At 34.6% G+C, this 27,935-nt stretch overlaps 6 protein-coding genes across 8 annotated transcripts; 3 read left to right on the forward strand and 3 right to left on the reverse strand.

Moving 5' to 3' along the window:
* Positions 1-421: 421 nt before the first annotated feature.
* Positions 422-2,788, reverse strand: LOC120211243 (septum-promoting GTP-binding protein 1-like). 2 transcript variants are annotated; one of them, XM_039209837.1, is made up of 6 exons: positions 2,293-2,788; positions 2,070-2,193; positions 1,890-1,971; positions 1,684-1,723; positions 1,208-1,291; positions 422-747 (listed from the first exon to the last, which is right to left on the reverse strand). In XM_039209837.1, the coding sequence occupies exons 1-6, from the start codon at positions 2,614-2,616 to the stop codon at positions 583-585; spliced, it is 819 nt and encodes a 272-aa protein (XP_039065768.1). In that variant the 5' UTR covers positions 2,617-2,788; the 3' UTR covers positions 422-582. The 2 variants fall into 2 exon arrangements, with proteins under 2 accessions (XP_039065768.1, XP_039065767.1); XM_039209836.1 differs by having other exon boundaries at positions 1,875-1,971; positions 2,293-2,783.
* Positions 2,789-6,093: 3,305 nt separating this feature from the next.
* Positions 6,094-9,584, reverse strand: LOC120211477 (glutamate receptor 3.7-like). The gene is made up of 6 exons (XM_039210006.1): positions 8,926-9,584; positions 7,453-8,798; positions 6,991-7,268; positions 6,880-6,911; positions 6,328-6,733; positions 6,094-6,241 (listed from the first exon to the last, which is right to left on the reverse strand). The coding sequence occupies exons 1-6, from the start codon at positions 9,179-9,181 to the stop codon at positions 6,190-6,192; spliced, it is 2,370 nt and encodes a 789-aa protein (XP_039065937.1). The 5' UTR covers positions 9,182-9,584; the 3' UTR covers positions 6,094-6,189.
* A 398-nt stretch (positions 9,585-9,982) lies between these two features.
* LOC120211478 (50S ribosomal protein L6, chloroplastic-like) lies at positions 9,983-11,869 on the forward strand. The gene is made up of 3 exons (XM_039210007.1): positions 9,983-10,155; positions 10,515-10,832; positions 11,513-11,869. Exons 1-3 carry the CDS (start codon positions 10,124-10,126, stop codon positions 11,847-11,849), a joined length of 687 nt encoding a protein of 228 aa, XP_039065938.1. The 5' UTR covers positions 9,983-10,123; the 3' UTR covers positions 11,850-11,869.
* Positions 11,870-14,726: 2,857 nt separating this feature from the next.
* LOC120211479 (autophagy-related protein 8B-like) lies at positions 14,727-16,089 on the forward strand. Of its 2 annotated transcripts, XM_039210009.1 has the most exons (4): positions 14,730-15,025; positions 15,101-15,154; positions 15,694-15,812; positions 15,900-16,089. In XM_039210009.1, the coding sequence occupies exons 1-4, from the start codon at positions 14,937-14,939 to the stop codon at positions 16,019-16,021; spliced, it is 384 nt and encodes a 127-aa protein (XP_039065940.1). In that variant the 5' UTR covers positions 14,730-14,936; the 3' UTR covers positions 16,022-16,089. The 2 variants fall into 2 exon arrangements, with proteins under 2 accessions (XP_039065939.1, XP_039065940.1); XM_039210008.1 differs by having other exon boundaries at positions 14,727-15,025; positions 15,694-16,089.
* Positions 16,090-24,542: 8,453 nt separating this feature from the next.
* LOC120211326 (probable E3 ubiquitin-protein ligase RHA1A) lies at positions 24,543-24,872 on the forward strand. The gene has a single exon (XM_039209889.1). It carries the CDS (start codon positions 24,543-24,545, stop codon positions 24,870-24,872), a length of 330 nt encoding a protein of 109 aa, XP_039065820.1.
* A 2,551-nt stretch (positions 24,873-27,423) lies between these two features.
* LOC120211327 lies at positions 27,424-27,903 on the reverse strand. The gene has a single exon (XM_039209890.1). It carries the CDS (start codon positions 27,901-27,903, stop codon positions 27,424-27,426), a length of 480 nt encoding a protein of 159 aa, XP_039065821.1.
* Between the last annotated feature and the right edge of the window lie 32 nt (positions 27,904-27,935).

Here is a 27,935-nt window from a genome sequence, read left to right on the forward strand (position 1 = left end):
TCAAATTTATTAATTCTAAAATCTAAGGGATTTAATCTATAAATTTAATAAATGACTAGAATAAAAGATTTTAAAGTTAATGCTCAAATTAATTCATTAAACAAATTAAAAACATAATCGAGATCAAATTGCATTAAATGAAAATCCAAAGAAACAAATCATACACAAGTAGTGTCCAAAATGGAATAAAACAAAGCAGAATTCCAGCGCCGCGAATACGTAACTTTACAAGAACTCATACCCTAATTATATCAATTTTGTTAATTGTCACGTAGACACTTTCATCAAGTGTTAACGACATGTGACTATATTAAAATCATTTAAAGAGTTAAGTGGTCATATTAAATAGAATTGGTATATAATTGTATAATTAAAAGTTTTCATGTAGGCTATAATCATTGAGCAACTCGACTTCTATTTATTGCTTAAACATGGGATTTCCCCCCACAGTGAAACAACTCGAATATCACCGACAAGACCGACGGAGTAAAAAAAACATAAAGTCCGGTGACCGGTTGGCTGAGGATTGACCCCTTTGGGACATTGTCTATATTATCTACATTACAGACATGATGAAACTTTCTAGAAATCGATGATGGGCTCTCCGACGTTAAGGTTGCGTTCGACCGTCCAAGGCAGGTCGAAGAGTTTTGCTGTGATGAACTTGAAAATCTTGCTCACGTTGATGTTGTATGTAGCACTCGAAAAGAACAGGGTCGCGTTTATGGCCTTCGCATACGCCCTTGCCTGCCATTGCCATATAATTTAGAACCACAACTGAAACGTGCAATGAGATGATCCTCTTACAGACAATAATGAACTTTGTTGTGCCTTGCAATAAGGACAACCAGGGTACTACTAAGAGTCCAAATACTGCAAGAACTGAGAGACAAACACAAATACGAGTATAGCATAACATACAATACTCCAAATGTTCGATAACAGGATACGATGAAAAGGGTGTTTTTGTCACTTTTGTTCATTTTCCTAAACTAAAGGATAATACGTGCATAAGCAACGATGTCTACCAAGCTAGGACTCGATAGGCCATTTGTTCTTCATTCCAAATTCTAAAACATTGATTTGGTATTGGTAATCGTTTGCAAATTCTCAAAAAGGGTGCTTTTAATTCTCAAAGCAAGCGGAATATGCTTTCTTATACATGCAGGATATGATTCAAAGCTTCAACCGGAACTGTAAACTTTACCTGACTGGCGATTGTCCACTGCAAATCTAGGGGAAGTTCAATGAAATCATCGAATTTGGTTCCTATTAAAATCGGTATTGCTGTCTGCAAAATCAAAGTTTTCATACTAATGAGAAATTTTCTAAACACGCACACACATACACATTTGCTGATGAGAAGCTCTATGTTGCGGTCGGTATGACCATTGTGCACAAATCGGTATTGTCCTCTTTGTATGCCATGGACGTTGTTAAGATCTTGTCACTCTAAGGTGTGTCATCCGAATTCAAACTCAAGATCTCCTAATCTTATAGGAGTCCTTTTTGCAACTGGGGTACCAAACGATCTAGCGAAAAATTATTCGTAAGAACAACCTTAGGGTAACAAAACCTTCCAAAAGGCACAATACTGATCGATACAATACATACACACATAAATATATATTAAAACATATACATTTCAACAAGGTTCAATCATAGAGTTAAGAAAGTGAATACCTGATTCCATTTCCTGGCTTCTTGATACCAGTTTACGATGCTGCATCCAAAGAAGACAGACCCCTTTTGATTTAGAAACATCAACCCAGATTTTGAAGTACCAAGGGCATACATTAAGCAAAATTACAACAATTGTTTTTCAGTTTTGATTCAAATGGAGATGTTGGAGTGGAAAATTAAGAGATTCATACTTGTTCAAAGTGCACCTGCTCGTGAGATCGAACATGAAAAGAATTGCTACAGAGTCTTTACAAGCCAGAGGAATATGATCTCGAGATTTATCAACACCTGCGTTTTTCGATTTGAAAAAACAAATAGATAAACAGATTGATGGTTAAATATAAGCAAAATCAAACGAAAATTAAAGAGACAAAAAATGGGGTTACCATCAACTTCCCAGATGCAGTAATAGATCCTTGCTCCACTTACAAAAAATGTTTTATCCATCAAATTCAACCCTTTCTCTTGATTGCCTTGTTCGAACTCGATTTCATTTCCAATGTATTTCATCTTCAAAAAAACAAGATAAATATGAGTATTTAAATATAATATAGGGGGTAAATAGAGAGAGGGAAGGGATTTGAATTTGATTAAGCTAATGGGGCTAACCAGAAAGCTAGTTTTCCCGGTTTGAGCATCACCCAGGAGACTGATCTTCAACTGAACCAAATCCGAGTCCTTTCGCTCATGGTGGCCGTGGTAACAAACAGGCGCCGTTCCGCCTCTCGATGAAGCGGAATGCGGCGGAGCATGCGAAGGTGCGGAGGGGGTTGCAGCGATTATAACTCGATACCGATGCTTCATAGGCTTCGGCAGGGAACAAATAAGGAATCGGTCCCAAAAGCCACGAATGCAGCGTCGGAGAATCAACCCGCGACGCTGGAACCCGCGACGGAGGTTGAGTTTAACCAACCTGGGGCAGAATCGGGTCATAATCCGGCAATCTTTCTCGCCTAGAACGACGAGAATCACGATGATTTTGGCCGTGGAAAAAGAAAGAGACACAATAAGAAGCCTGGAGAAAGAAAACAAGTTTGAAATTTTTGGGACGTGAGCTTTTAGCGACGAAAATGAACTACTTTAACGGGACTGTTGACCGCGCAGTGGACGTTCGTTTTGGTTCCCAAATCCAAATTGCCGGCTGGTTTCTGCTTTCCGGTTGCCTTTCACATCACATAAACAAATGATTTATATAGACACAAAATGAAAGTTTTGAACTGAGCTAACCACCAAAATCTCCACTTTTTCATTTAATTTTGATAATAAATTTTTAACAACTCAAACAAATAAATTTAAGGTTTGGGTTCAAACAGCTACGATTAAAAAAATCTGAATATTATCCATATATTGATTTAATATATTGTAAATTATTTTATATTAATATTTATATATTTTTATAATTAAAATTTAAATTAAAAAAATATTTTAGAAGAAAAAAATTCTAGAGAATTTGATTAGTAGAGTAAGCATCTTTCACGCCATTGTCCCTTTTTAATTGACCAAAACTAGGTGGTGGGTCGGTGACAAAATATTTTTGGTTGGTAATAACTGTCGGGGATATTTTAATTTTTTAGGATAAATTATGTATTTAGTATCTAAAGTATTAGTCTATTTTAATATTTAGACTTTAATTTTTTTTAAATCATGCTTAACTTTTAGTTTTTATTTCATTTTAGTACCCTACTGTTAAAAGCTTAATGTGTTTAATACTTAAATTATCAGTTTTGGTCTATTTTAATACATAAATTTTTAATCTTTTCAAAACTTAATGTTAAATTTTGCACGGGGTACTAAAATGAAACAAAAACTAAAGTTTTTAACGACGGGATACTAAAATGAAACAAAAATTAAACTTTAGGTATGGTTTTGAAAAAAATGAAAGTTTAGGTACTGAACGTATAATTTATCCATTTTTAATATAAAATTGTCTCTAAAAATAGGATAAATTACATCACATATCATTTAATTATTAATGAAATTATAAATAAATCATTAAATTTAAAAAAATTAAAAATGAATCACTTAATTAATAGATTGTTACAAGCAAATCACTCTGTCATTAAAAATAAAATGGAAGTTAGACTACTTTATTTATAAATTAAAATAACCAGGTCACTTAATTCATCGATTTTTATAGTCATACAACTAAAATATAATTAAAAAGGTCAAAGGTTTGATGTATAGAATGACATATTTACAACTTAAGTGCTTTATTTTTAACTATTAAAATCCAATATTTTTCTTACTAATAATTGAGTGACGTGTTTGTAATTTACCCAAAATATTAATTATTCGTTTTTTTATTTAACCAAACGAATATTAAATTCAACGAAACAGACGTGGAAGCATGCTGGTCTCTAATGAATTGACCAATGTTTTCCGAACATTTTTGGTTCATTATTATATTTTTCATTTATGCATGATAGTCGGTGATTATTAATTACATGATGACTTTTAGGGTGTGTTTGGTTGGGGAATGTGAGATTCTCATTTGAATGAAATTCACATTTCCTCGTTTGGTTGGTATTGAATGTCATTCCCGGTAATCTTACATTCTAAATAATGGATTTTTGGGGTATATTACCGATAATGTCATTACCTCACTTTCTTTAGATATTATTAGATTACCGACGTTTTGGACTAAAATGCCCTTAAATTTTTTTTCAAAAATATCATTATTCTATCATTGAATAATAAAAATTCTACGAATGTTAAATTACAAATTTATCCTTGAACTATTTTAGATTTACAAAAAAAATCTATAATTAAAATTTTATATGAAGTTTAAGGGTTAAAATAAAATTTTACCCTTTCATTAAACTTTTTTATATTTTAAATTTTGTAAAAAAAATATATTTTTTATGAATTTAATTTTTAAAGAAAATAAATAAATATTTTTCAACTTGTTAAAAAACAAATATATAATAAGGACAATTTAATTAAGTATACATTCTAATAATCTTTTATTTTTTAACCAAACACGGTAATCTTACATTTCCGCTAAACCAACCAAACACAAAATACAACATTCTCAGTAATTCTATTCCCTGGTAATTTTTTATTCCCATTAATAATCTTACATTCCGTAAACCAAACGCACCCTTAGTGTAATCCAAATATTCAAATTATATTATATTTTCTTAAAATATCTTAAAATTTTCATTCACGGAATCCTAGAAATTGTCATCTAGTTGGGTTAATTCGATTAGATTGGTTAGTTGAGAAAAAAAAGTTTTGGGTTTTATAAAAGGTTAGAGGGTAAATTACATTGTTTATCACTGAACTTTATAATCACTCTTACTTTACTTACCGCACTTTTAATTTTTTTAATTTGTTCACTGAATTTTATATATTGAATCATTTTGCTCACTTCACCGTTATTTTTTTTAATGGTGTTATGACATGGCATAAGTATTAAAATGACGTTTTGAAAAACTAAATATACACTAAAACGACGTCGTTTCAAATCCTTTTCTTTCCCTCACCGTCGGCCACTACCGTGGTGGTTCGAATCTAGTGATGTTTCACAGGAAAATGTCCCAAAATCTATTAATCTCGACTGAAACTTTTCGATTTTCTCACTTTCAATCTCTAATTCGTGGATTTAGAGCAAGTTCCGACAAAATGGAGGTCATATTCGGACTCAAGGTGTCAAGGAGAAACAACCAATGAAATTTGGGACCAAACGATCATCATCTATGGTGGTCTTATAGTTGGATGAGCAAAACAGGAGAGAGATTAAAGTTTAGTAAGGAACGGTGTAATTGACCATTTATATTTTTAATTATTTTATATGAAATAGTAATAAAAAAATGACACATCATCATAATGTTAGAAAGATAACCACATAGTGAATAAAATGATTTAATTTGTAAAATTCAACGGAAAACAATATAGATTACTCAAGGTTAAATTACATTAATGGTCAATACATTTTCACTTCTGTTACCAAGCTTTTGAAATTTACATTATGGTTACTAAATTTTTAATTTTTAATTTACTTTCATTACATCATTATATATCATTGTACATGTTGAAGTTTCATATACATAAACAGATTTCTAGGTTAAGCCAAAAGCTAATAATATTATTTCATCCCAACATTCTAACAAGACAAATCAGTTCATGCAGTTGAGCTGGTCGGAGTTTCCGGAACTGGATTAATCTCACACTGCACGAACATTTTCTTGATCGCTTCCTCTTTCTCATCGATGAAGTCGAAAAAGTTAAAGATGACCTGAGAGAAACGAGTGGTGGTTTGAACCGAAGACGAAGGGCGACTGAGTTTCATTTGCCTCCGCGTGTAGCGGGCGTATTGGCGAACCAATCGTAGAATGAAGATTAGAAGTGCTGCAAGAGTGATCGCACCGCACAAAAGATATAAGCCCCAGAAGCTGGCCAAGTGGAGTTGGTTCGGTTCGGATCTTCTTCTCCTCTCGCCCGGACATCCCATCTTACAGAACCACCGAGCATGGATTTCCTGAAGCTTACCGCTTTCGGAAAGTCTCAGGATTGCGGTCGACATGTCGATGGCAAGCGCGGAATCTCTCTGGAAAGCCTGATACAATGAGGTTAATATTCGATCAGAAATGCCGGCAGTCAAACTATATGCATTTTTATGTGTGTGGAGTTAAAAGTACTTACAAATCCCATCCACTCTTTGTAAATGGTTGACCGATAATCCCGAAATCAGTTCGCTTCGACAGAAATAGTTCCACATAAGGAAGCTCATCAACAATGGCTGCCACCCCTCCGTTATCCGGCCCTAGTCGTAGAGCAGTTTCATACTCTTCCGGGGAGTGTAGTTTAACAAGCCGTGACTTATGGATGTTAAGGGTCTCAGATAGATAACCATACGCAAATGAACCGACTTGGTAACCGATCGGCCAACGGTTAGCAATCAAGCTATCGATTCCAGTGATAGGAGACGAAAGTTGCTGAACCGTAAGGATCGAAGTCAAGTTCGCTGTATAACTAGATGTTACCACCATCAGTAGGAAAAGCCATACCACCATTACCAATCGCCCAAGCGAGCTCACCGTTACTTCCTCTGCATTGTTAGAATGAATACCATCACGTTTAACATCGACTCGGATCCTAAAATTTCAGTAGTTTGAGGTAATTGTTTATATTTTTCATAGAAACAGTAATTGTTTATATTTTTCATAATAAGTTCGGGATCCGAAGTTCGCTTACGGTTTGTCTTAAACAGAGTCGAGATGCTGAACCTGCAATGGTAAACAATTGGATGAGTATTATTCGATGTAGGCAAGCACAAAAAGCGTCGAGAAGCTGTTTATCACTTACATAAACATTGTCATGAGTTGCCTCCTAGGAGGACCACGAAACTCATCGTTGACTCGATGCTCAAGGATCCAAATAACAACTGCGATTATACAGAAGCCACCTGCAGTCATGCACCACATGTCCGCAGTGAATGGTTTTAGAAATACCCAAGCACTTGATTTTGTATTGTGGATCGGAGCTACTACGACGAGACCGGTCGTTATATAAGGCTGAGAAAAATCCACCATTTTCGTCCGGTTTTTCACGATCGCAATGTCCCCAACAGCTGCATCGAACACCTGGTGCCATAATTTAACGAAATGGTTACGAGGAATAAGCTCTATCCATAAACAAACATGCCTCACCGCAATGCAAGACTAAGATTCGTTCTGCAACAGGTCGTTTATCACTTACAGGACCGAGGTTCAACCATGCAAGTAACATCTACCAAATGCAATATATGTAAATAAAGGTCATACTTACATCATCTGCAATCATCTGTATGAGACGATTATAATTAGGATTGGACCGACCATCCCCGAAAAGCTCAAATTTGTAAGGAACATTATAGGGGATGAATTTCAGTGCTTCGGTGAATACATCGATACAGTATCCAGTGATTTTATGGGTGCCATTTAGTTCTGTAACAAAATCAACAAAGCTGGCTCTATATGGCACTCCAACTCTCAACGGGCGTTCATCCTCTGCAATCACCCAGCCACGAGGCCTTTGTGTATTTCCACTGGGCCAAGTAACACTGCCAAGCTTCTGGTCTAACACAGAATGGCCTTTTTTTGTACCTCGAAGGGTTTCGGGAGGAGAAACCGAGAAACCGAAAATATCAGACCAGTAACCAACTGTATGAACAACCATCTTGTCAATGTTAATGACATCATAACCAGAAGTTAGAATGTTCCGATCCAAACCAAAACGAACTTCACCAGTTAAACCAGAGAAGCTTGTGTTCATAATATGCTCAAGCAGTATTGCACCACCATCGAAAACTTTAAGCTTCTTCAAATGCATTTCAGAAGTTTTTGTATCGTTTAACTTGTCACTTGATGAAAATGTGAAATTGTTGCCATCATTTATGTACTTGTCGATCGAGTGTGCAACTGTCCAAACCGTGTCATAAGCACAAAGACCATAGGTGTTCAACTCGGATCTTAACAACCCTTTCTGTTGCATCTTTCTCCATCGAGCCATAAAATCCTTCTTCTGGTTGGACTCTGGAATATGTTGGCGAAGTCCAACTACCCCTTGAAGCACAAGAAGAGCCGTCCTATTCACGGGAGCGAACGAATCTATGGTAGTAGAAAGCCAATCTGTTGCGAACCATACATAGTCACCGGTCATCATCTGAAGTTCTTCGGCAGTGGAAAAAATTCTTAACTGGGGATCAGGATTAACATGAACAACATACACACGAGGACCTAACAATTTAGATTCTTCGAGCAACGCTACGATGTCGGTTTGCGTAAAATTCAAAGGCAAAGGCAATTTATAGAAAGTTTTCGCCATTCTCTTATCGAGTTCGTCGTTCAGTGCAGATATCCCATTCCTCCCATAATCATCATCCACATAGATACCAATGACCTCTTTCCACCCATAGAAATCAACTAAAGAAGCCATAACATTCATTTGGTTCGAATCGCTTTGCACGGTTCGAACGAAGAACGGGAATTGCTTTGCCGAGAGACTCGGATCGGTCGCCGCATACGAAACAAGCGGAACTTGAAGACCATTGGCGATTGAGGAAATCATATGAGCAATCGAAGATGATTGCGGACCAATAAAAGCCACAACCTCTTGTTCAATTACTTGATAAGCTGACATAAAAACCAAAGATTCAATAACCTAAAACAACAGCTAAAAGCCTAAAACCTATGAATTATAACAGATTAATTACTAATTAGCACCAAAAAGGAAGAATGAAAAGAACAGGATCCAAGATACCTTCAACAGAACCCAAAAAGGCATTGCAATTAGCATCAGCCTTGATCAAATTAAGCCGAGTTCCATTAAGAATCGTGGGAGTTCCATTGATATCAGAAACTGCAGCTTCCATTGCTGGCTTTGCAGCTCGACCGATAACCGAATCAAAAGTGAAAATAGCACCAATATTTACAGAAGCAGGCTTCTTACATCCGACAAGACAACTCTGGGAAACCACCCATACCATCAAGAACGACAGAAACCCAAGATGCTTCATTCTTGCAAAGCAATAAAAATGAGCCCCCTTTTTTGCTCTTAATCTACATAGTGCAAGGACTCATGGGGTTAAAGAATCTTGATGATGGTTAGTCGAGCACTAATTTTTTTTAATACCCAGATTATAAAATCAGTCAAAAAAAACTCTACTTGCAAAATAAAATTCACAGTTGGATAATAATTTAAAAGAAAAAAAGAGAGAGAACTTTGGTGTGCAGTAAGGGCATTAAAGCTACTACCGTACTGTGCAACAACTATAAGAACAGATGAAATCCAAAGGCTGCAAAGAAATAGTAATTTGGGGAGTGAATTGAAAATTAGAAAAATGTGGTTTTGGAGTTTTGCAAAATGTGGAAATCATAGTTAAAACAAAGGGCGATAAACTACTTGGAAGAACACAGTAGAGAGCACAATTAGGTGCATAGTTTTAAAGCTTTTTAGAGGCATTTGGTCTTTTTCAATGGAAGAAGATAATAACTATTCTTTTCTTAACCATTAAAATGATATAGTTCGTGGCAAGAAATAATAACTTTAACTTTTAACTTAAATAAAAAGGGGATGAATTTTTATGGAGAACCCAATTCGATATATAAGAAAACCTAATTCATTAAAGGGGCATATTTTTCGTGGCATGTTTAAAGAAGGAACTTTTATACTTTACGATTTGTAGCTTTCGTTTGCTTTAAACTTCAAGTGGACATAAGTAGTCCAAATAAAAAGAAAATTATACTTTAATTTAAAGCATTCTAAAATTTATTAAATGATATTAACAAAAAATATAGTAGAGAGACTAAATCCAGTCTTTCCGATAAGAGTAACAGTGTCATTTCATAAAACCCACCACCTCTCGTCCCTAGTAACCATGGTTTTGGATAGGGCCCTTCAAATTTCTTCGCTTCACCGGTAAAGGCCAAAGCTTGATGATATTAAGGCTCTCAGAGAAATGGCTTCTTCAATATTATCTTTACAAACAAGGTTAGCTCCCCAAGAAATTTTCCTTTTAATGGCTATTCAAACACAATTGCTCGTTAGAAGATGGGCTTCCTTCTTGTTTTTTTTAGCAGATTTATCTTTGTTTTAATGTTGTTTTTAGTTGAATTTTGACTTTTAAATTGTTAATGGAGTTGCGTTTTGAAATGGGTTTGTTCTATTCACTTCAATTTTTAGTGTGGAATCTACTACTTTGTGCAGCTATGGTGCTCTAGAATTTGTATTTGAATTCCTTTTAGTGCGCTTGATTGAATTCAGCTTCTGGGATTCCTTTTGAGCTATAGTTACGCATGGATTGTAATTTCTTTGTAATTTGATGGGATTGCTTTCTTCTGGTGTTTCAGCAATTTGAGGTCTGCGTTTTTGGGAGAGAAGAATGGGGTCGGTGTTCCGAACGTTCCGACGTCTCGCGTTTCCGTGGTGAGGAAAGCTGTTGAGTGTAAGGAATCAAGGATAGGGAAGCAGCCGATACCGATTCCGGCCAATGTGACGTTAACGTTGGAGGGTCAGGACTTGAAAGTAAAGGGTCCTTTGGGGGAAATGGCATTGACCTATCCGTGGGACGTAAGGGTCCATCGCGAGGAATCCGGTGCCCTAAGGGTCCGAAGGGTCCGAAAGTCGGTTGAGACTAGGAGAGCCAACCAAATGCATGGACTTTTCAGGTAATTGGTCCTGCTTTTTAGCTTTAAGTTGCTTTCTTAATTTGTTCTGCATTTGATGATCATGTATTCATTGTTTAGTTCTTCATAGTTCTTCTCTTAATACCCTCATACGGGTTTTACCGAGGGACTTTAGTGATTATGCGAATCAAGATCAAGTTTGAACATTTTCCATGCTTAGAATTAGCAATCTATGATCAATAATTCGATCTTATCCTCTAATGATCGATGTATTTGGTTATATGCATTTTCTAATCTTTACCGTCAAAGGTTAGGAACGAATGTCCGGAATTCCTTCTGATTTTGGACCTTATAATCTGGCCATTGTCGTTTATTTTACTTTACAACAAGTACAATTGATTTCGGGCTTGCTAGAATGCTCATATGCCTAATTTACACTCGCTTTTGTGACGTAAGATCCTCCAATGCTTTTGGTGGTTCTTTAAGGACATTTTGTGGATATGTACCGTCAAAAACGATTTAGATCGTATACATGGATGCATACCAGGGTCCCCTTTGATTGATGACCCTGTTCGTAAAACGGTTCTCGTGAACCGTCTTCGAGCTTACATGTCAACAAGTTATATTACGGAAGTCAGACTTGGAAAGTCTTGTAATCGTTGTTAATTTCTGACTTAACAATGCTTCAATCGTGATTCTACCTAAATAAACCAAATTTCCAGGACTCTTACTGACAACATGGTGGTGGGAGTATCAAAGGGTTTCGAGAAGAGACTTCAACTAGTCGGTGTCGGATATCGTGCAACGGTAGAAGGAAAAGACTTAGTGTTGAATCTCGGCTTCTCCCATCCGGTCAGGATGGCAATCCCCGACGACCTTAAAGTGAAGGTGGAAGAAAACACGAGAATCGTCGTAAGCGGGTACGACAAGAGCAACATCGGTCAATTCGCTGCATCGGTTAGAAAATGGAGACCCCCGGAACCGTATAAAGGAAAGGGTGTGAAATACGCGGACGAGGTCGTTAGACGAAAGGAGGGCAAAGCAGGGAAGAAGAAGTAAATTGTGATATCTTGTTTATCATTTATTCTTTTTTTTTTAAACTATGAATCTGTAATGAAACAAATACTCTCATGGTGCTACTGGAAATCTATTCCATCAATGAAGACTTGATTTTTTTTGCCCGTTATACATTATTTTCTACCACATTCCCAAAAACGTCGTTGGTTCAATTATACCATTGGGTCGTTAAGTGATAAACGACATTGATATTGACGATAATTTCTATAAATGTTCGTTAAGTGATAAACGACATTGATATTGACGATAATTTCTATAAATGTGATGATGTGGTTAAAACGTTTGCATTTCTCTCAATTTTTTCTTCGAATTGATTTTTCAAGAAATTTATTTAAAATCGACGAAAATCTCTAAAATTTCGACAGGCTAATACTTTGCTTTCTTCCGATGATCATTCGATGATGTTATTGTTAAAGTATACTGTTTGTTTTCTCGAAATAATTTGTCATTGTTCATATTTCAAACAAAACCTAAACACTTGAATTCAAGAAAGCCTTCAAACCTCAAAATGGTAAAAAATATTTATTTTGTGAGTTTAAAGAAATTATATAAAAATTTGAGGTATTTTTTTAATTTATTTTTTAGTTTTAAAGAAATTATACATAAAAAAATTAAACTGATAAAGTGATAGAAGATGATAAGACGAATTTATCGATGTACATGGTGACCGAAAAAAGACATAAAAAATTACAGTTTCTAGTGACAACTAAAATTTAGTAAGAAAATCTTCAACTTCTATGAAAAAGAAGATGAAATAGAATGTTTTTCTTTTATTTTTTTTATTAAACTAAGGTGATTACGGAATAATAATTATTCTAAATACTCTCAGCTATTTGATAATGAACGCTCAATCACCCTACTATAGCCGTTGTTGTTCGAACCCGTGATTTTAAGAACAACAACGATTCTTTTAACCGCTGAAGTAAGTTAGTTCGTACATATTTTCTTTTCTTCTAATTTCTACGTTAGCATTATATCAACATCAAATTACCATGTCATGTGATTGTCAAAAAGTTAACAGTCTAATTATATAATTACATGCAAAATTAAAATTTAATACTTCAATTATTTAGTGATATTATCTATATAAAAAGTTAAATAATATATATATATATATCAAGGAGCTAAACTATTTGAATTTTCGAGTTAGATCAAACATTCTATTGCAAAACAGGTTCTTTACCATATACACTGCTAATATCGTTAATTCCGATTCAATCCGAAAATCCGTATCATTATTTAAAAATTATTACTTATTACATAAACATCAATGTGTAGAGTGTAATAGTATAATGTGGCATAAACGATAGTTAATGTTTACGAGATAAATAACAAGTTTAATAACAGTTTTTATTAACCTCGGAGTGTGATTAGTATATATTGATAGTTTGAGAATGAAATTGTTGGAATGTCCAAAAGCTTGGGGATTAATTTAGAATAAGGATCATAGTTTAATAATGAGATTGAATGTTAAAAAGTTTGAGAACTAATTTAAAATAAGAGTATAGTTTAAAGATAAAATTAAAATATTAAAAAATTTGGGGACTAATTCAGATGATGATCATAATTAGAGGATGTATAATGTAATTAGCTCATATATTTATCCATCAATTTGCATTGTTGATAATGCAATATCCTAGGAAGCGTTAAATCTCAAAATTGTTCATAATATAAGGACTAAAAAGAATAATTTTACCTTAGATAGATAATACCTTGGCGCCAAGCTTAAAGTAAAAGCCGAGACGAGAGCCCAATGGAATGCCGACAATGTAATAATAGCCGACAATGTAATAATAGCCGACATTGACATAAGCAACAAAAGCTTGCCATCCACACCCAACACGTACACCTTCAAATAAAAAAAAGGGGTAAATTACATGTTAATTTTAATCGATTTTAGTATTTTTTTTTCTTCCAAAATCATACTTAAAATTATGTTCTTGTTTCTTTTTAATACCTCAATTCAAAATTTAACGATGAATTTTGAAGAAAATAAAAGTTTAGACACTAAAACGAACTGAAACTGATAGTTTAGATACTAAACACGTTAAGTTTTTTTAAAGGTGAAACACTAAAATGAAATAAAAAATAAAAGCTTAATACAAAAATAAGTGTTCAAATTATGTTTCGAAAAATATTTTGGTGCCTAAAGAATTAATCGTTAAAAATATGTGCTTAATGTTCCAAACGTTATATTTTTAGGTGCCTTGATGTTAACTGTCGTTAAATATTTTCGTTAAGTGACATGTGTCATATTCTGATAATTTTGAGAAAATTTTCTAAAAATAAAAAATAAAAATATTTTTTTGTAAAAAAAAAAGTACCCCGCCTACTGTGACTATCACCGCAACAATCATCGGTACCGATGTCGACCCCCGATTAAACTCCGTTGGTCTTTCGTCCTAATATGCCACCGTTTACTGTAGAGAAGTATTCAAAGTTTCATCAATTTTTAAACCGTTTACTGTAGAGAAGCATTCAAAATTTCATCAATTTTTAAACTTCATCAATTTTTTAAACCATAGCCTTTAAATTTTTTCTCGATTTCGGTCGATTCCGATGTCCACAAGTCACATCGCTGCCACCATTCAAACCACCGTGCAATTACGGTCAAAATCTAACCATTCGGCGACGATGATGATGGCTGACAACCGTTTGGGTTAGGAAGTTGAAATTGGAAATTAGGGATTTAAATTTTGGGTTTTAGATTTAAGGATTTTTTGTCACGATAAGGACGACGATTGATCAATGGGTGGGTGGCGACATGTGGGTGACCGTTCGACGATGACGATGGTGGCCGAAGATGACTGACAACATTTGATATTAGGGTGGAAGCCTAATTTTATTTTTTTCCCCCAAAAAAATGATCACCAACTCTTGAAATTTTCGTTTTTTTTATCTGGGTATTTTTTTTATTTTGTTGAAATTCTCAGACTTAATAGTGCTGTTGTTTTTCCCATGAAAAGGAAAAAAAAATTGAACACACAATTTAGAGAAAAGACCGATTAGTTAATTAGGGTTTAGAATAAGTGAGAGTTTATTATGTTTTATCTGTGATGCTAAGAGTGTATGCTTTTATTTCTTCTTATTTTTGTGTATCAGAGAGGATGCAGGCTGAAGCTGCTCGCATTCGGGAAAAGTATCCGGACAGAATACCGGTATGTAATGCCCGGCTGCTGCGCCTTTTTATGAAACCCGTGTTTGTTTCTTGCCATGATTAGAATGTTACTTTGGTGTTTGTTGAAAGGGCGGAGAAGAGCGATGTACCTGAATTTGATAAGAAAAAAGTCGGTTACTATCTCTGCACGTTCGCTTTAAGAGCTTTAGTTACTATCAATTGTAACCGGACTGTATGTGTGATGTGCGTCGTCGATATGTTTTACATCTGTTGAAATATGTAATGCTGCTGCAGACTATTAGATAATCGATACTTTGAAATGCATTATGTTCAAATAGTTCCATTGCTGACAGTCTGAATTTGTTTTCTTTCTCTTGTATTTGAGGTTTTGATTTTGTTTCTTGAACTCTCTTAACTTTCGAGTTGTGGATACCCGTGGATACTGACTAATGTGGATCCAGGATTCCTTTTCGAAGTAGTAGATAACCGTTTCTAGATTTGGTTTTCGAGAAAGGGAAGATGTCATAGAGAGGATCTTATTAGTGCATGAATTCATATGCTTTCGATGTGATCTGTAATGTCGCCTAGTCTCTGTTCTGTTACCGACTCTTCGTTGATATATTTTTATTCAATATGATGTTGCTGTTATGTTCTGCCAAATAAAGCGTATTTTGGAACTAAAGGTTCTCCCCTGGGATTAATGCACAGATATCTGGTTCCTGCTGATGTAAACGTTGGCCAATTTGTCTACGTTGTTCGGAAGAGGATTAAGCTGAGTCCTGAGAAGGCTATACTCATTTTTGTGAAGAACATCCTACCCCCAACTGGTGAGTCGAACCTCGTAGATCCCCCACTCTTGTTTAATTTCGACGTTTACCATTTTGCTAAACGGTGTAACGCCAACATCGGTGCAGCTGCTATGTTGTCTTCCATATACGAGGAAAACAAGGACGAAGATGGTTTCCTCTACATGACTTACAACAACAAGAACACGTTCGGGATCATCAAGGAATACGATCAAGGGATGTCCGTGTGAGTATGGCTTGCAGAAAAAGATGAAAAAGGTTACTTCTAAGATTCAAATCTTGAATCATGTGTTGCTCTGTGTTATATTTGTAACACCCCAATTTTATTGTTTTAATTAATTTTGGGGACCAAATCGTAAAACTTTAAACCTTGGGGTCAGTTTTAAAGCTTCTGAAAGTTCAGTGACCTAGCTCCAGATTTAACCTTTCTTTGTCTGCAAAGAAAAAAATAATAATAATATGTGTTTGTAGTTGGGATTGAACCTTTGACCGGTTAGACCATCACCCTACTTAACCTTGTAGCTTAGACCATTGTAGATGATAGGTTTAGGTAAAAATGTTTTATTTCTTTAGTTTGGGATTTAAATCCCTAAAATTTGAAACCAAATTCCAAAATCATGAAAACCCTTAAGTTCTCACCAACTCCAATCGTCGTCCCTTTGTTCACGATCTTCGACCAGCGGTGGTGTGCACCGCCACCACCACCTTTTCTCCGTCGTCCCTCAGTCAAAAGTCCTTTGTCAATTTTTTTTATAATTGTCGTCGATCATCGTGAAAGGCATCGGGAAAGTTACATTGAAACATAAGAACCCCCGCTTTTGTTTCTGCTCGATTCCGGCCACTATAGGCGACTGTAGGCTATATCGTTGCCACCAATCGACTCACCGTCCTACATCGAGCAAAACTCGATCGACCTCTTTTCATCTAAGGCTGTCGTTCGTCGAAAATTCACTGACAAAGCCTTAACAGAGAACTAAACCCACCGTCGTTGTTTTTCGTGTTTTCACGTCGATCCTGTCGTCAGTTGACCTCACCAACATCGTCATCGGGTTCCCCACTCTGTTCCGACCATAACCCAATTGGTATCATTCCCTTTCGTTGTGTCCTCTGTCGTCCGCCATTAAGGGTAAGAGTTTGTTCTTTCTTCGTTAATTTCTATCGATTTTGGTTGATTTATGGATTGATTTGAGTTGTTTTTGGTGAATGGTGTCGTTGGAAAGAATCGGTTGCCCCTCCCCCTCCCTGTCGTCTCCGCACGTGCCGCCACGTGTGGGCATTATTTCTGTTGAGTCTTCTAAATAACTGAGTCAACTCGCTTGAGTCACTGAGTTAACTCGCTGAGTTGAACCGCCCGAACCGGTCTGTTTTTTTAGCGAAGACAAGCTGTTAAAGTCTTTGAGCCTAACTGTTTAAGCTTCTAAGCCGAGTCGTTTGATCGAGCTTAGCAGCGTTAACCAAGCCATTGACCAGTTGACTTTGTCTTTGACCTGTTTACGTCAACTTTTTAGAAAAAATCATATTTTATATTTTTCAACGTCATGAGCCCGAATCCGAAGTATGTTTCATCAAATTCGAATCTTGTAAGTTTTTTTTTTCAGTGTTTCATCTTTCAATTCGAATAGTGTTCCCGATTAAGTTCCGTTTCTGACGTAAATTCTTTTTCTATGTCATAGAGATATTATGGGACGTCGAAATCAAGTGTGAGAGCATTCGAATGGAGTTCAAATGATCGATTGTTTGTTGCTAAAAAATCGAGGTAATATTTTACTTCCCTATGCACGCTTAGGATATACTGAATACGTTATAAAGTTGATATACTGAATAAGACTCGGATAACTTGCATAAAAAATTAAAAGACCGATAATAAAGAAATTCAAGATTAACAATCGACGTTAGGACCTGTAAATTTTGGTTATTTTCTTTTAAGGTTGATTGCAAAAAATACTTGGATAAGAAATTACAAAAATAACTCTATGGAGTAAAATTACGAAAATGCCCTCATGCTGCAAAAAGACCAAGATTGCCCATGATAGTGAAAAATAACAATGAAATGACATAATTGACCAAATTACTAGAAAAAGTTCATATGTTTGGATTGAAAAAATTACCAAAAATGTTCTCGAGCTGCAAAAAACCTTTAACTCTAAAGGACCAAAGTAACCTCGAGTACGGAAATGACCCAAATATCCTCGTGACCTAGAAATAAGTTAATGTTATTGGATAATTCTAGAAATATCGAGAAATCTAATTATTGTATCGCCCCTCAAGGTTATGGAGACGACCCAAGTACGTCGATAATCTTAATGACTGTTGCAACACATAAATAACACAAAAACCATCGAAATACGTATAATTCCTCAAGATTTGTTCAACGATGGTTCTGAAGATGATCAGTTCGATTATGTTGTTAGTATTAAAGTGTGAATATTCTTGAAGTGAATCCATTCGAGTGGTTGACAAGTATCGCAGTGTTGGGATTTGTTCAGCTCGAGTTGACCTGATTTCCTGACAAATCGACATGAATCTTAATACCATAAATCATCGTTTCACCCTTATTGGATTAAGTTGCTAAGAATCCACTAGAAATCAAAGTTTCTGAAATACCGCTGATAGCCTAAATAATGGAATCGCTCTGGTTATATCTGAAATCTTAATTTATTCTGATAAAGGTTCCTAAATATCTTTCTAATACACCTAAAATCCTAAATGGTCCTGAAGCATCAATCTCTGAGTGTCTGTTTAGATCTGTTAGCAATTAAACCCTTTTAATAGGGACATCGATCCTGAAATCTGATCAATTTTGAGTAAGTTCATATTTTTCTTTTCCTGATAATTTCCAAGTGCCTTCAAAAAATACTAGGATCCTCTAGTGTGTTCCTTATGGACAAAAAATGTTTTCTCTGATTTATATAAAGTACGATTTTCATTATTTTCATTATGATTATTGGTTTCTGATCTCCGGTTTATGATTTCTTATTTATGACATAAGGTACAATTAGCTCCTGATTTTTTTATATTATTGTCTGCTATATGATCTGTTTTATTGGGGTATTGTCTGGGTAGGTGTCTATAGACTCTGAGGTTCAGCTAATTGGTAAATCCTTTTTGTTCTGATCATTCATATTGGACTCCTAGATCATAAGGGTCTAGGGTAAGTCCTTATGGATTCTTGTTCTGGGGTACTGCATTTGGTGTACGGTTGCAGGGAAACTCTTTATTTTAAATAAAAACCCAACTTCTGATTTATGATATTACTGGTTTTATTTGAAACTGTTTTATTGGGGGTATTGATTGGATAGGATTATGGAGTCTCTAAGGTTCAACTAGGTGGTAAATCCTTTCTATTCTCATCATTCATATCGAACTCCTAGATCCTATGGGTCTAGGATAAGTCCTTATGGATGATGTCCTGGTGAATTTCACATGGAGTATTCCGATGGTGGGTACTACATTGATTTTAAAAACATGTTTTACTAAAATAAATTATTATTGTTTATAAACTATGATTTCATTTATTCTGGTTTTGAGGGAACACAGTAGACATCTATTTCAATCTCCTGAACATGGTCTTCTGAATGTTTCCTCTTAACTATAAGCTTCTTATCTTTTACCTGAAGAAATATCAGTGGAACCTTCGTTCATCTTGAAAACTTGTAGGTGTCTGAATCAATAAGAAAATATTTATGCTTTTCGTTTATCTATTTGTCCTTCAGCATCATCTGGTAGTTATGTATTACTAAGTTTCCCAATGCTCGCTCTTTTACTTACCATTTTAGGTTAACGAGTATATCATGTAAAGTTATCGGCATCAATATTAGGAGTTCCTTCGACATTGTTGGCGAGTACGACACCTGTATAATTAGGGGGCATGTAGGTCACATTTGATTTTTATACAGAGTTTGGAACTTGTATGATTTTAATTCTGTTTGTAATATGTGAATGATTTTCTGGACTTGTATTTTAATTATAAATTATTTTATGATTTTACATGTTTTAACTTCTCATGGATTTTTACTGTGGGTCACTTCGGCGACCCTAATGTGACACCTCGAATCGGATTACCCGTATCGGTTTGAGCGTGTTTCATTATTTGCATATTATTAGCTCGACTTTTTTTTGCAAATGTCCTTGTTTGACCATTTCTATGAAGATGGCAACCTTTATATATGAACTTTGCTTTGATGTGGTTGTGTGTTGTGTTTAGCTTTTTATGCAATTTTTTTGTTGTCATTCCGGTTCCCAAGGCTTTGCCTTGACTAAACCAGATCGACTCGGGTCGCACATCTGGCTTTGGTAGGTATATCTCCCAGCGAGGATTTTCAGCGTACACCTGGCTTTTTATGCAATTTTTAGTACATTACCTATATTACTCAAATTTCTTCCTATTATTAAGTGTTTAAACATGTTTGATTTTTATTTTTTCTTATATGATATACTGACTACTATCTTCTCATTTTTATTTTAGTGACTAAAGTCTAAATTGTTTTAGTTTAATCACTTAACTTTTGAATCGCTCCTATTTTAATCATTCTATTGTCAAATAATTAATAATGTCACAAAGTTATGACACGGTAACTAATACCAAGAATGACATAATTTTTAGTTTAAATAAAAAGTTAATTTTTCCTCTCATTTTCCTATATCTTTTTTTTCTTTCTTTTCCTACATATTTTTCTCCTCAATCTCAATAAACCCAAATTTCGATCATCATGGTGGTTATCATTTTTAACATTGTTGACGTCGAAGGTCGATGACTCTCAAAATTAGAAACTATTGTCCCCCCTCTCTAGCGGTCCCCAACCCAAGCCCTCAACTGTCGACCTTCATGCTGCCATCTAGGGATGGACCGAGTGGAGTGTTGGTGTGCGATCGCACCGTTGAAATTTGAATTTTTTTATATTTTAGGTTTTTGTTATATATTTTTGATTGATTATCAAATTTCACGCTTTTAAAATTTTATAACTTCACACTCTACAATTTGTAATATAACTTCTTGAATTCGTATCTCTGGACCGAGTGGAGTGTTGGTGTGCGATCGCACCGTTGAAATTTGAATTTTTTTATATTTTAGGATTTTGTTATATATTTTTGATTGATTATCAAATTTCACGCTTTTAAAATTTTATAACTTCACACCCTACAATTTGTAATATAACTTCTTGAATTCGTATCTCCTGGCATAAATTTTTGCGTTCGTCCTTGCTACCTCCGTCATGTTCTTACCATCATCTAGGGACGGAGCCAGGATTACATATAGACAGGGGCCGAAATATTAAATTTTTTAAATAAAATACAATGACTTATTAGGTATTTAAACTTATAATTAAGAATTTGTCTAATAATTAAATTTATAATGACCTAAATTGTTGTTAGACCAATAAATTGAGAACATTGGATTATCATTCTTTTTTTTTTCTTTGTATAACCATCGGTTTCCGATCTATCGATCGACTAATTCGGATCGGGTATTGCAGAGACGAGGGCGACCCTCCCAACCCAGTTTGCTCCATTCACAATTGCCAAGATTCGAACCCCTAACATTGCTTAAGGGATTTAATGTCTTATCCCGCTAGATCAACCGGTTGTTGGTATTGGATTATCATTCTTTAATTCGACCCCTACTTGATTAAATATCTAATAAATTCTTATATTTCTTAATTTGAATACTTATTTTTATATGGACTAAAAACTATCAGATCAAAATCTATCGAACATAAAATTATTTTATAGGGCGCCAAGACCCCAAGGGAGCTCCACCCCTGCCATCGTCGTATTCATGGTTGTTTAATTTGTGTTTGTGTTGAGTTCTACATGACCATGTGCTTAACGAGAACGAAAGAACCCATAAAAAAACATAAATGAAAAAAATAAAAAATAGATTCACACCGAAATCTTGAGATGCTCAGATGGAGACCGGTGGACTCATCTAAGCCTCAAGGTTTGCCTTGCATGTGTTTCATGACTTCAACGTTGACAGCATCGTCCTTAATTTCAACCTAAAATCAGATTTTTTTCCCTCTCTCTTTCATATCAAATATTATCCCGAAATTTAAACTCGACCTTATTATGTTCAGTAACGGATCCAGAAATATTTTTAAGGTAGTCACACATAAGCTAACAACATAAAATTTTTAAATTAGATGGACACGAATAAAATTTTAAGATATACACTATCAATGAAATAGAAATTAATAGAAGAAAATTCAAATTTCAAGATGAATACGTGTTCACCCTTAATTATTTGTGGCTCATCACTTGCACGATTCGCACAAACAACCACCTAAAGTTCAAATATTAAATTAAGAAAAAATTGGTACTTTGTCTTAATTTAGTACTTGAATTTAAACCGCCCCCAAATTAAGACGAGTGTTAAATTTCCATACCACATTGATATAAAATATCTCATGATTAAGGATAAGTTCAAATACTAAATTAAATCATAAAAATCCTTTCAATATTAAATTAAAAAAATATAAAGTTCTCGTACCGAATATTCTATTAAGCCACTAATAAGCAGTATTTCTAAAACATTAGGGTCAGAGAGATGTGAAAACGTTCTAACCATTTATCATACAGGAAGCCCTTGTACCCATTTGCTTGACTAGGGTAAGCCACTTCGCCCGTCAAAATCAATCATAATATACATAAATAAAATTTTAAAATAAGCATAATTAATAAAATAAATAATTAAAAAATTGAATTTATTATTTATTCAAAATCCTTTTTACATTCATTACTGATAAATAATATTTTTTTAATTAAGCTAAGATGATTATAAAGTAATATCTATTTTAAATATATTCTAATCATTTGATAATGATCGTTCAATCACATTGTTGCAGCTGCTGGTATTCGAATTCGTGACCTATAGGAACAACAACAGTTCCTTTAACCACTGAGGGACTTCAAAAATTACCTGGATCTTCTAGTGTGTTCCCTATGGACAAAAATGTTTTCTCTGATTTATATAAAATACGATTTTCCATTATTTTTATTATGATTATTGGTTTTTAATCTCTGGTTTATGATTTCTGATTTATGACACAAGGTACAATTAGCACCTAATTTTTTATATTACTGTCTGCTATATGATCTGTTTTATTGGGGTACTGTCTGGAGACTTTGAGGTTCAGCCAGCTGGTAAATCCTTTATGTTCTGATCATTCATATTGGACTCCTAGATCCTAAGGGTCTATGGTAAGTCCTTATAGATGCTTGTTCTGGGGTACTGCATTTGGTGTACGGTTGAAGGGAAACTCTGTATTTTAAATAAAAACCCAACTTCTGATTTATGATATTATTGGTTCTATCTGAAACTGTTTTATGGGTATTGATTGGATATGATTCTGGAGTCTCTAAGGTTCAACTAGGTGGTAAATTTTTTCTATTCGGATCATTCATATTGGACTCTTAGATCCATAGGATTTAGGGTAAGTCCTTATGGATGATGTCCTGGTGAATTTCACATGGAGTATTCCGATGATAAGTATTACATTGATTTTAAAAACATGTTTTACTAAAATAAATTATTATTGTTTATAAACTATGATTTCATTTATTCTGATTTTGAGAGAACAAGGACGAAGATGGTTTCCTCTACATGACTTACAGCGACGAGAACACGTTCGGGATCATCGAGGAATACGATCAAGGGATGTCCGTGTGAGTATGGCTTGCAGAAAAATTATTTCTAAAACATTAGGGTCAGAGAGATGTGAAAACGATCTAAAAATTTATCATACAGGAAGCCCTTGTACCCATTTGCTTGACTAGGGTAAGCCACTTCGTCCACAAACGTCAAAATCAATCATAAAAAATAATTTTGAAAATAAATAGTATAAAAATTCTATTCACATACATAAATAAAATTTTAAAATAAGCATAACTAATAAAATAAAAAAATCATATAAAATTTTTTGAATTTATTATTTATTCAAAATCTTTTTTACATCCATTACTGATAAAGAATCATTTGACAATGATCGCTCAATCACATTGTTGTAGCTATTGGTGCTCGAATTCGTAACATATAGGAACAACAACGGTTCCTTTAACCATTGAGGTAAATTGATTCGTATATAAAGAACATTCTTTAACAGTTTCGGAATAATCGAAAACAATATTGAATTAATTATTTATAAATATAAATATATTTTTAATCGAATTTGATATTTATATTTTGAATTAGATTAGAGTTTAACAAGTGTGTTAATTCATGTAGGGACGAACATATGATTTTATGCAATAGGATGTGAATATAAGAAATATATTAGAAATTTACGAGTCGAAAGATATAAAATCTTACCGATTGTGAAATTATATCATCAGTAGAAAATATAAAGAAAATACTTAAATTATACAGGGATTTGAAACTTCTAAGATGCTATCGCATCCCAACATTCCTATTGGTCCATCCATGAATTCTTACGTAAATTCAAACCGAACGTGGCTCTACCTCTAAACATTAATGATTTAGGCTGATGTTTAATTAGCCTAATTAATTATTATTTAATATTATAATTCATTTTGGAATGGCAAGTGTTGGAAGACTGGTCCAATTTAAGTCTATAAATACCAAAGTATTTATCCCTCTCTTTATCTCAAATTATTATCATAATATCCACAATTTGCAGCCATTATTATCCTCCCTTCCACACCATGTTGTACCATTACATTATTTTGGTCGTAAACCATTTGAAATTGGCCTGGAACTTGTTGCTTAACCATTGCTTGTTCCCCAACACTCACACCATGCAGCCATTTCCACGGGTTCCCGCCATTAATGCCGGTCGGTTCGGTGTCGTTCGATACAACGGCAGCTTCGACAAAGACGAGGAAGTTACCTGTGCCGTTTGCCTTTGCAAAATCGAAGAAGACGACGAGGTCAGAGAGTTGATCCGTGACCATCTCTTTCACAGGGATTGCTTGGATAGATGGCTTGGTTGTAGCTACTCGTCGACTTGTCCCGTCTGTCGAACGTTGTTAACGCCGGGTAAACTAGTTGCCGGCGTCGAAGTTCTGGTGTTTAACTGTTTCAGGTTCGACTCCGACTGTCGCCGTGATAACTGGTGGCTGCGCTAAGCTTAGCTGAAACTTCCACTTCAAAATCCCCCCATTAGCTTTTAGTCGGAGGAGCTTTATTAGTACTAGGTACACCTCAATAAATGTGACCAAGCTAGTAATCCCCACAACTACTGTAAAAAGGCCGCATAATATATATATATATGGACAATCCGTTTTTCATTGGAAAAGAGTACGATTAAATTCGAGATTTGATGATGTTTTGACTGATTCAAAATTTTAGATAATATAATATTAAATCATCAATAAAATTGTCTAAATTATATAATAGTATAAAGTGTTTAAGAATATAACTGTCTCGTACTCCTTCAATCCATCCATGATTTAAAGTAAAAATTTTCCTCTTGTTAAATTTATAAATGTTATGATCTTCTATTACTTAAAAGCATGGTTATCAAAATCGGACCGGCCGGTTCAACCGGTTGAACCGTGAATCGATGGTCTGTCCGGTCCGGTTACCTCACAAAATCGGCCTGGCAATGAACCGGCTGAAAACAGGTAGAATCGGCTGAAAACCGGTAAAATCGAGGTGAACCGGCAAAACCGGTTTAAATCGCCGGTTCACTTTTTTTCTTTTAAAAAAAATTAAACCAAACAACGTCGTTTGTCAACGAGCCAAGTCAAATTCGAGTATTGCTGAGCTCGACTCGAACTCGAAAACTTTAAAAGTAAGCTCAACTCGACTCGACTCAAAAACTCACAAGCTAAAAATTATCAAGTTCAACTCGAACTCGAAATATAATATTAAAACTTGAACTCGAAAAGGCTCGAACTCAAAAAAAAATTAGAAGTTCGATTGAAGCCTAAAATTTGAGCTCAATTGAAGCGAAAGAATAGTTTGCTCTGTGCTCGCCAAAAGGCTCCATGATTTTGAATGTCAAATTACCTCTATTATTTATAGAAGTAAGTTGGGATGCTCTTCTATGTTTCTTAGCAATGTGAGATTGTTTTGTTATCATATTTTTACTCTTTAAACTTTTGGGATGCTCTTCTATGTTTCTTAGCCATGTGGGATTGTTTTTTTTAAATAAACCAAATGACATCATTTGTTATGATTTTTTAAGCCCTAGTTTTATTTTTTTGATTATAGTTATATAATTATATTTATTATTTAATATGTTTTACCTTAAATATTATGTTGTAGTTGATTTGAATCATTTTGTTTCACTTGGTTTTATAGTTTTTAATTTATATATGTTATGACTTGTGATATTTTTATACCTTTTAATATTGTAAACTTAAAAACAATGTTACATATATATTAATAATGCTTCGAATATTATGTAAAATTAAAAAAAATATATTATTTTATATAAAATCCGATTCATTCACGGTTGAATCCGGTTGAATCAGTGAACCAGTACCTTCACCGGTTCAATGTCCGGTCTGATTTTAAAAACATTAGTTAAAAGTATTGTCAATGCTCTTTTGGAGTAGAACTCAAGCTCCAACCTTATTGACACATTAAGTAATAAGTACAGAGTTAAAATTTTGATAATAACATTATTTCTCTAGTGTAAAAAGTATTAATTGAATAAATATTAGGGTAACCTACATTAGATACTATCGAACTTTTGAAGTATAAATTTAAAATTTGTATATGCTTATCATTTTAACGAATGAGCATGATCGAATACGAACAAGCTAAATTACTTAATGAACAAAAACAAACAAAAAATTTTTGTTCGTTTAGTTGTTCGTGTTCGTTCGTTTGTTCAGTTAAAGTTAAACAAAATAACATAAACATACACTCGTTCTTGTTCATTTGATTCGTTTACGAACCTAATAATAATGTTATTTCCCTCGTATAGAAAGTATTAAACATAAAAATGTTTATATAAATTTATACATAATTTTTTTTATCACTATATTTATTTTTTGGTATAATCATCGATATTCGATCCATTGATTGACTAATCCGTATTGGGTACTGTAGAGGCAATGATGACCCTCCCAACCCAATTTACTTCATTTTCAATTGCTAGGATTCGAACCTCTAACCTTACTTAAAGGATCTAGTGTCTCATCTCATTAGACCAACTGATTGTTGGTTTACCACTAAATTTTTAATCATTAGTCGAATCAATTTTTATAAATATATTTCATTGCATCATGATCATGAGATATAGATACTCAAAATTAAAGTTTTTGGATATATGACTTCAAATTTTGATAAATATTTTTACACGCCCCTGCTATAGAATAATTATATAATTTCAATTCTTACTCTTAATAATACATTTATTATGATGAAATCCATGATTTGACGATTATATTTACCTAATCTATTAATCTACGAATAACCATAATAATTCCATATCGACATTATCAGTTAAAGTCGTTATATATACCTTTTAATTAGGATTGAGAAGAGTTTTCCCCCTCTATCTCTTCCATAGGGATCCATATGTTTTCCTTATGCCTTCATCCATTTTAGAGGAAAATATCGACTATCGGTTATTATTTCACAAGTTTAAATTCTTTGTACAAACATCAAAGCCGATGCCGCCGCCGCCGACCACCATTTCTCGATCGTCTTGCGTGATCCCCCTTACATCCCATTAACCCTAATCACTTCCCTCTCGACTCTCACGCCGACTTTGACCGCATTGTCTTTGTTGCGGTCAATGTTGCATGCAAAGACTTGTTCCCATCTTTGCTCTAGTGTCATTTTGTAATACATTGATTTAGTTATTTGGTCTTTTGGTGTTCCATCTTTGATGGAAATGAAGGGACAGTACCACTTTCCGACGACAACGGGTTGCGAGTTCTTGCACGACGACGGGAAATCGAATTGCGGTAGCCGGGCTCGGAGGATGGCGTTGAGTCCCGGTGCTTCGCCTAAGGTGAAATTTCGTGGACTGGAGGTGCACGCTTGCCAGCCTTCTCTTTTTAAGAATCCTGGAGGGACACCATCCGGTGCAACTGACTTGGCGACGAAGCTACCTCGGCTCATCCGGCAGATCTCGAATTGTTGGTGTATGTTGTGGTGGTCCACCGGCTGAGGGGCGAACACTGGCAGAAACAGCATGTGTAGGCGTCTTACATTGTTGAATTTGTGAA

This window comes from Hibiscus syriacus, unplaced genomic scaffold (assembly GCF_006381635.1).
Source record: "Hibiscus syriacus cultivar Baekdansim isolate YM2019G1 unplaced genomic scaffold, ASM638163v2 tig00109972_pilon, whole genome shotgun sequence".
Taxonomy (NCBI): Eukaryota; Viridiplantae; Streptophyta; class Magnoliopsida; order Malvales; family Malvaceae; genus Hibiscus; species Hibiscus syriacus.

Coding starts and splice junctions, on each gene's coding strand:
- LOC120211243 (XM_039209836.1), bottom strand. CDS start 2,616: ATGACCCGATTCTGCCCCAGGTTGGTTAAACTCAACCTCCGTCGCGGG. Junction 1,972..2,069: donor CTGCATCTGGGAAGTTGATG/GTAACCCCATTT, acceptor CGAAAAACGCAG/GTGTTGATAAATCTCGAGAT. Junction 1,292..1,683: donor AAGCCAGGAAATGGAATCAG/GTATTCACTTTC, acceptor TTGATTTTGCAG/ACAGCAATACCGATTTTAAT.
- LOC120211477 (XM_039210006.1), bottom strand. CDS start 9,181: ATGAAGCATCTTGGGTTTCTGTCGTTCTTGATGGTATGGGTGGTTTCC. Junction 6,734..6,879: donor GACTCTGTTTAAGACAAACC/GTAAGCGAACTT, acceptor CTAACAATGCAG/AGGAAGTAACGGTGAGCTCG. Junction 6,242..6,327: donor ACAAAGAGTGGATGGGATTT/GTAAGTACTTTT, acceptor TCATTGTATCAG/GCTTTCCAGAGAGATTCCGC.
- LOC120211478 (XM_039210007.1), top strand. CDS start 10,124: ATGGCTTCTTCAATATTATCTTTACAAACAAG. Junction 10,156..10,514: donor ATATTATCTTTACAAACAAG/GTTAGCTCCCCA, acceptor CTGGTGTTTCAG/CAATTTGAGGTCTGCGTTTT. Junction 10,833..11,512: donor CAAATGCATGGACTTTTCAG/GTAATTGGTCCT, acceptor CCAAATTTCCAG/GACTCTTACTGACAACATGG.
- LOC120211479 (XM_039210008.1), top strand. CDS start 14,937: ATGCTTTTATTTCTTCTTATTTTTGTGTATCAGAGAGGATGCAGGCTG. Junction 15,026..15,100: donor AGTATCCGGACAGAATACCG/GTATGTAATGCC, acceptor AATGTTACTTTG/GTGTTTGTTGAAAGGGCGGA. Junction 15,155..15,693: donor CTGAATTTGATAAGAAAAAA/GTCGGTTACTAT, acceptor ATTAATGCACAG/ATATCTGGTTCCTGCTGATG.
- LOC120211326 (XM_039209889.1), top strand. CDS start 24,543: ATGCAGCCATTTCCACGGGTTCCCGCCATTAATGCCGGTCGGTTCGGT.
- LOC120211327 (XM_039209890.1), bottom strand. CDS start 27,903: ATGCTGTTTCTGCCAGTGTTCGCCCCTCAGCCGGTGGACCACCACAAC.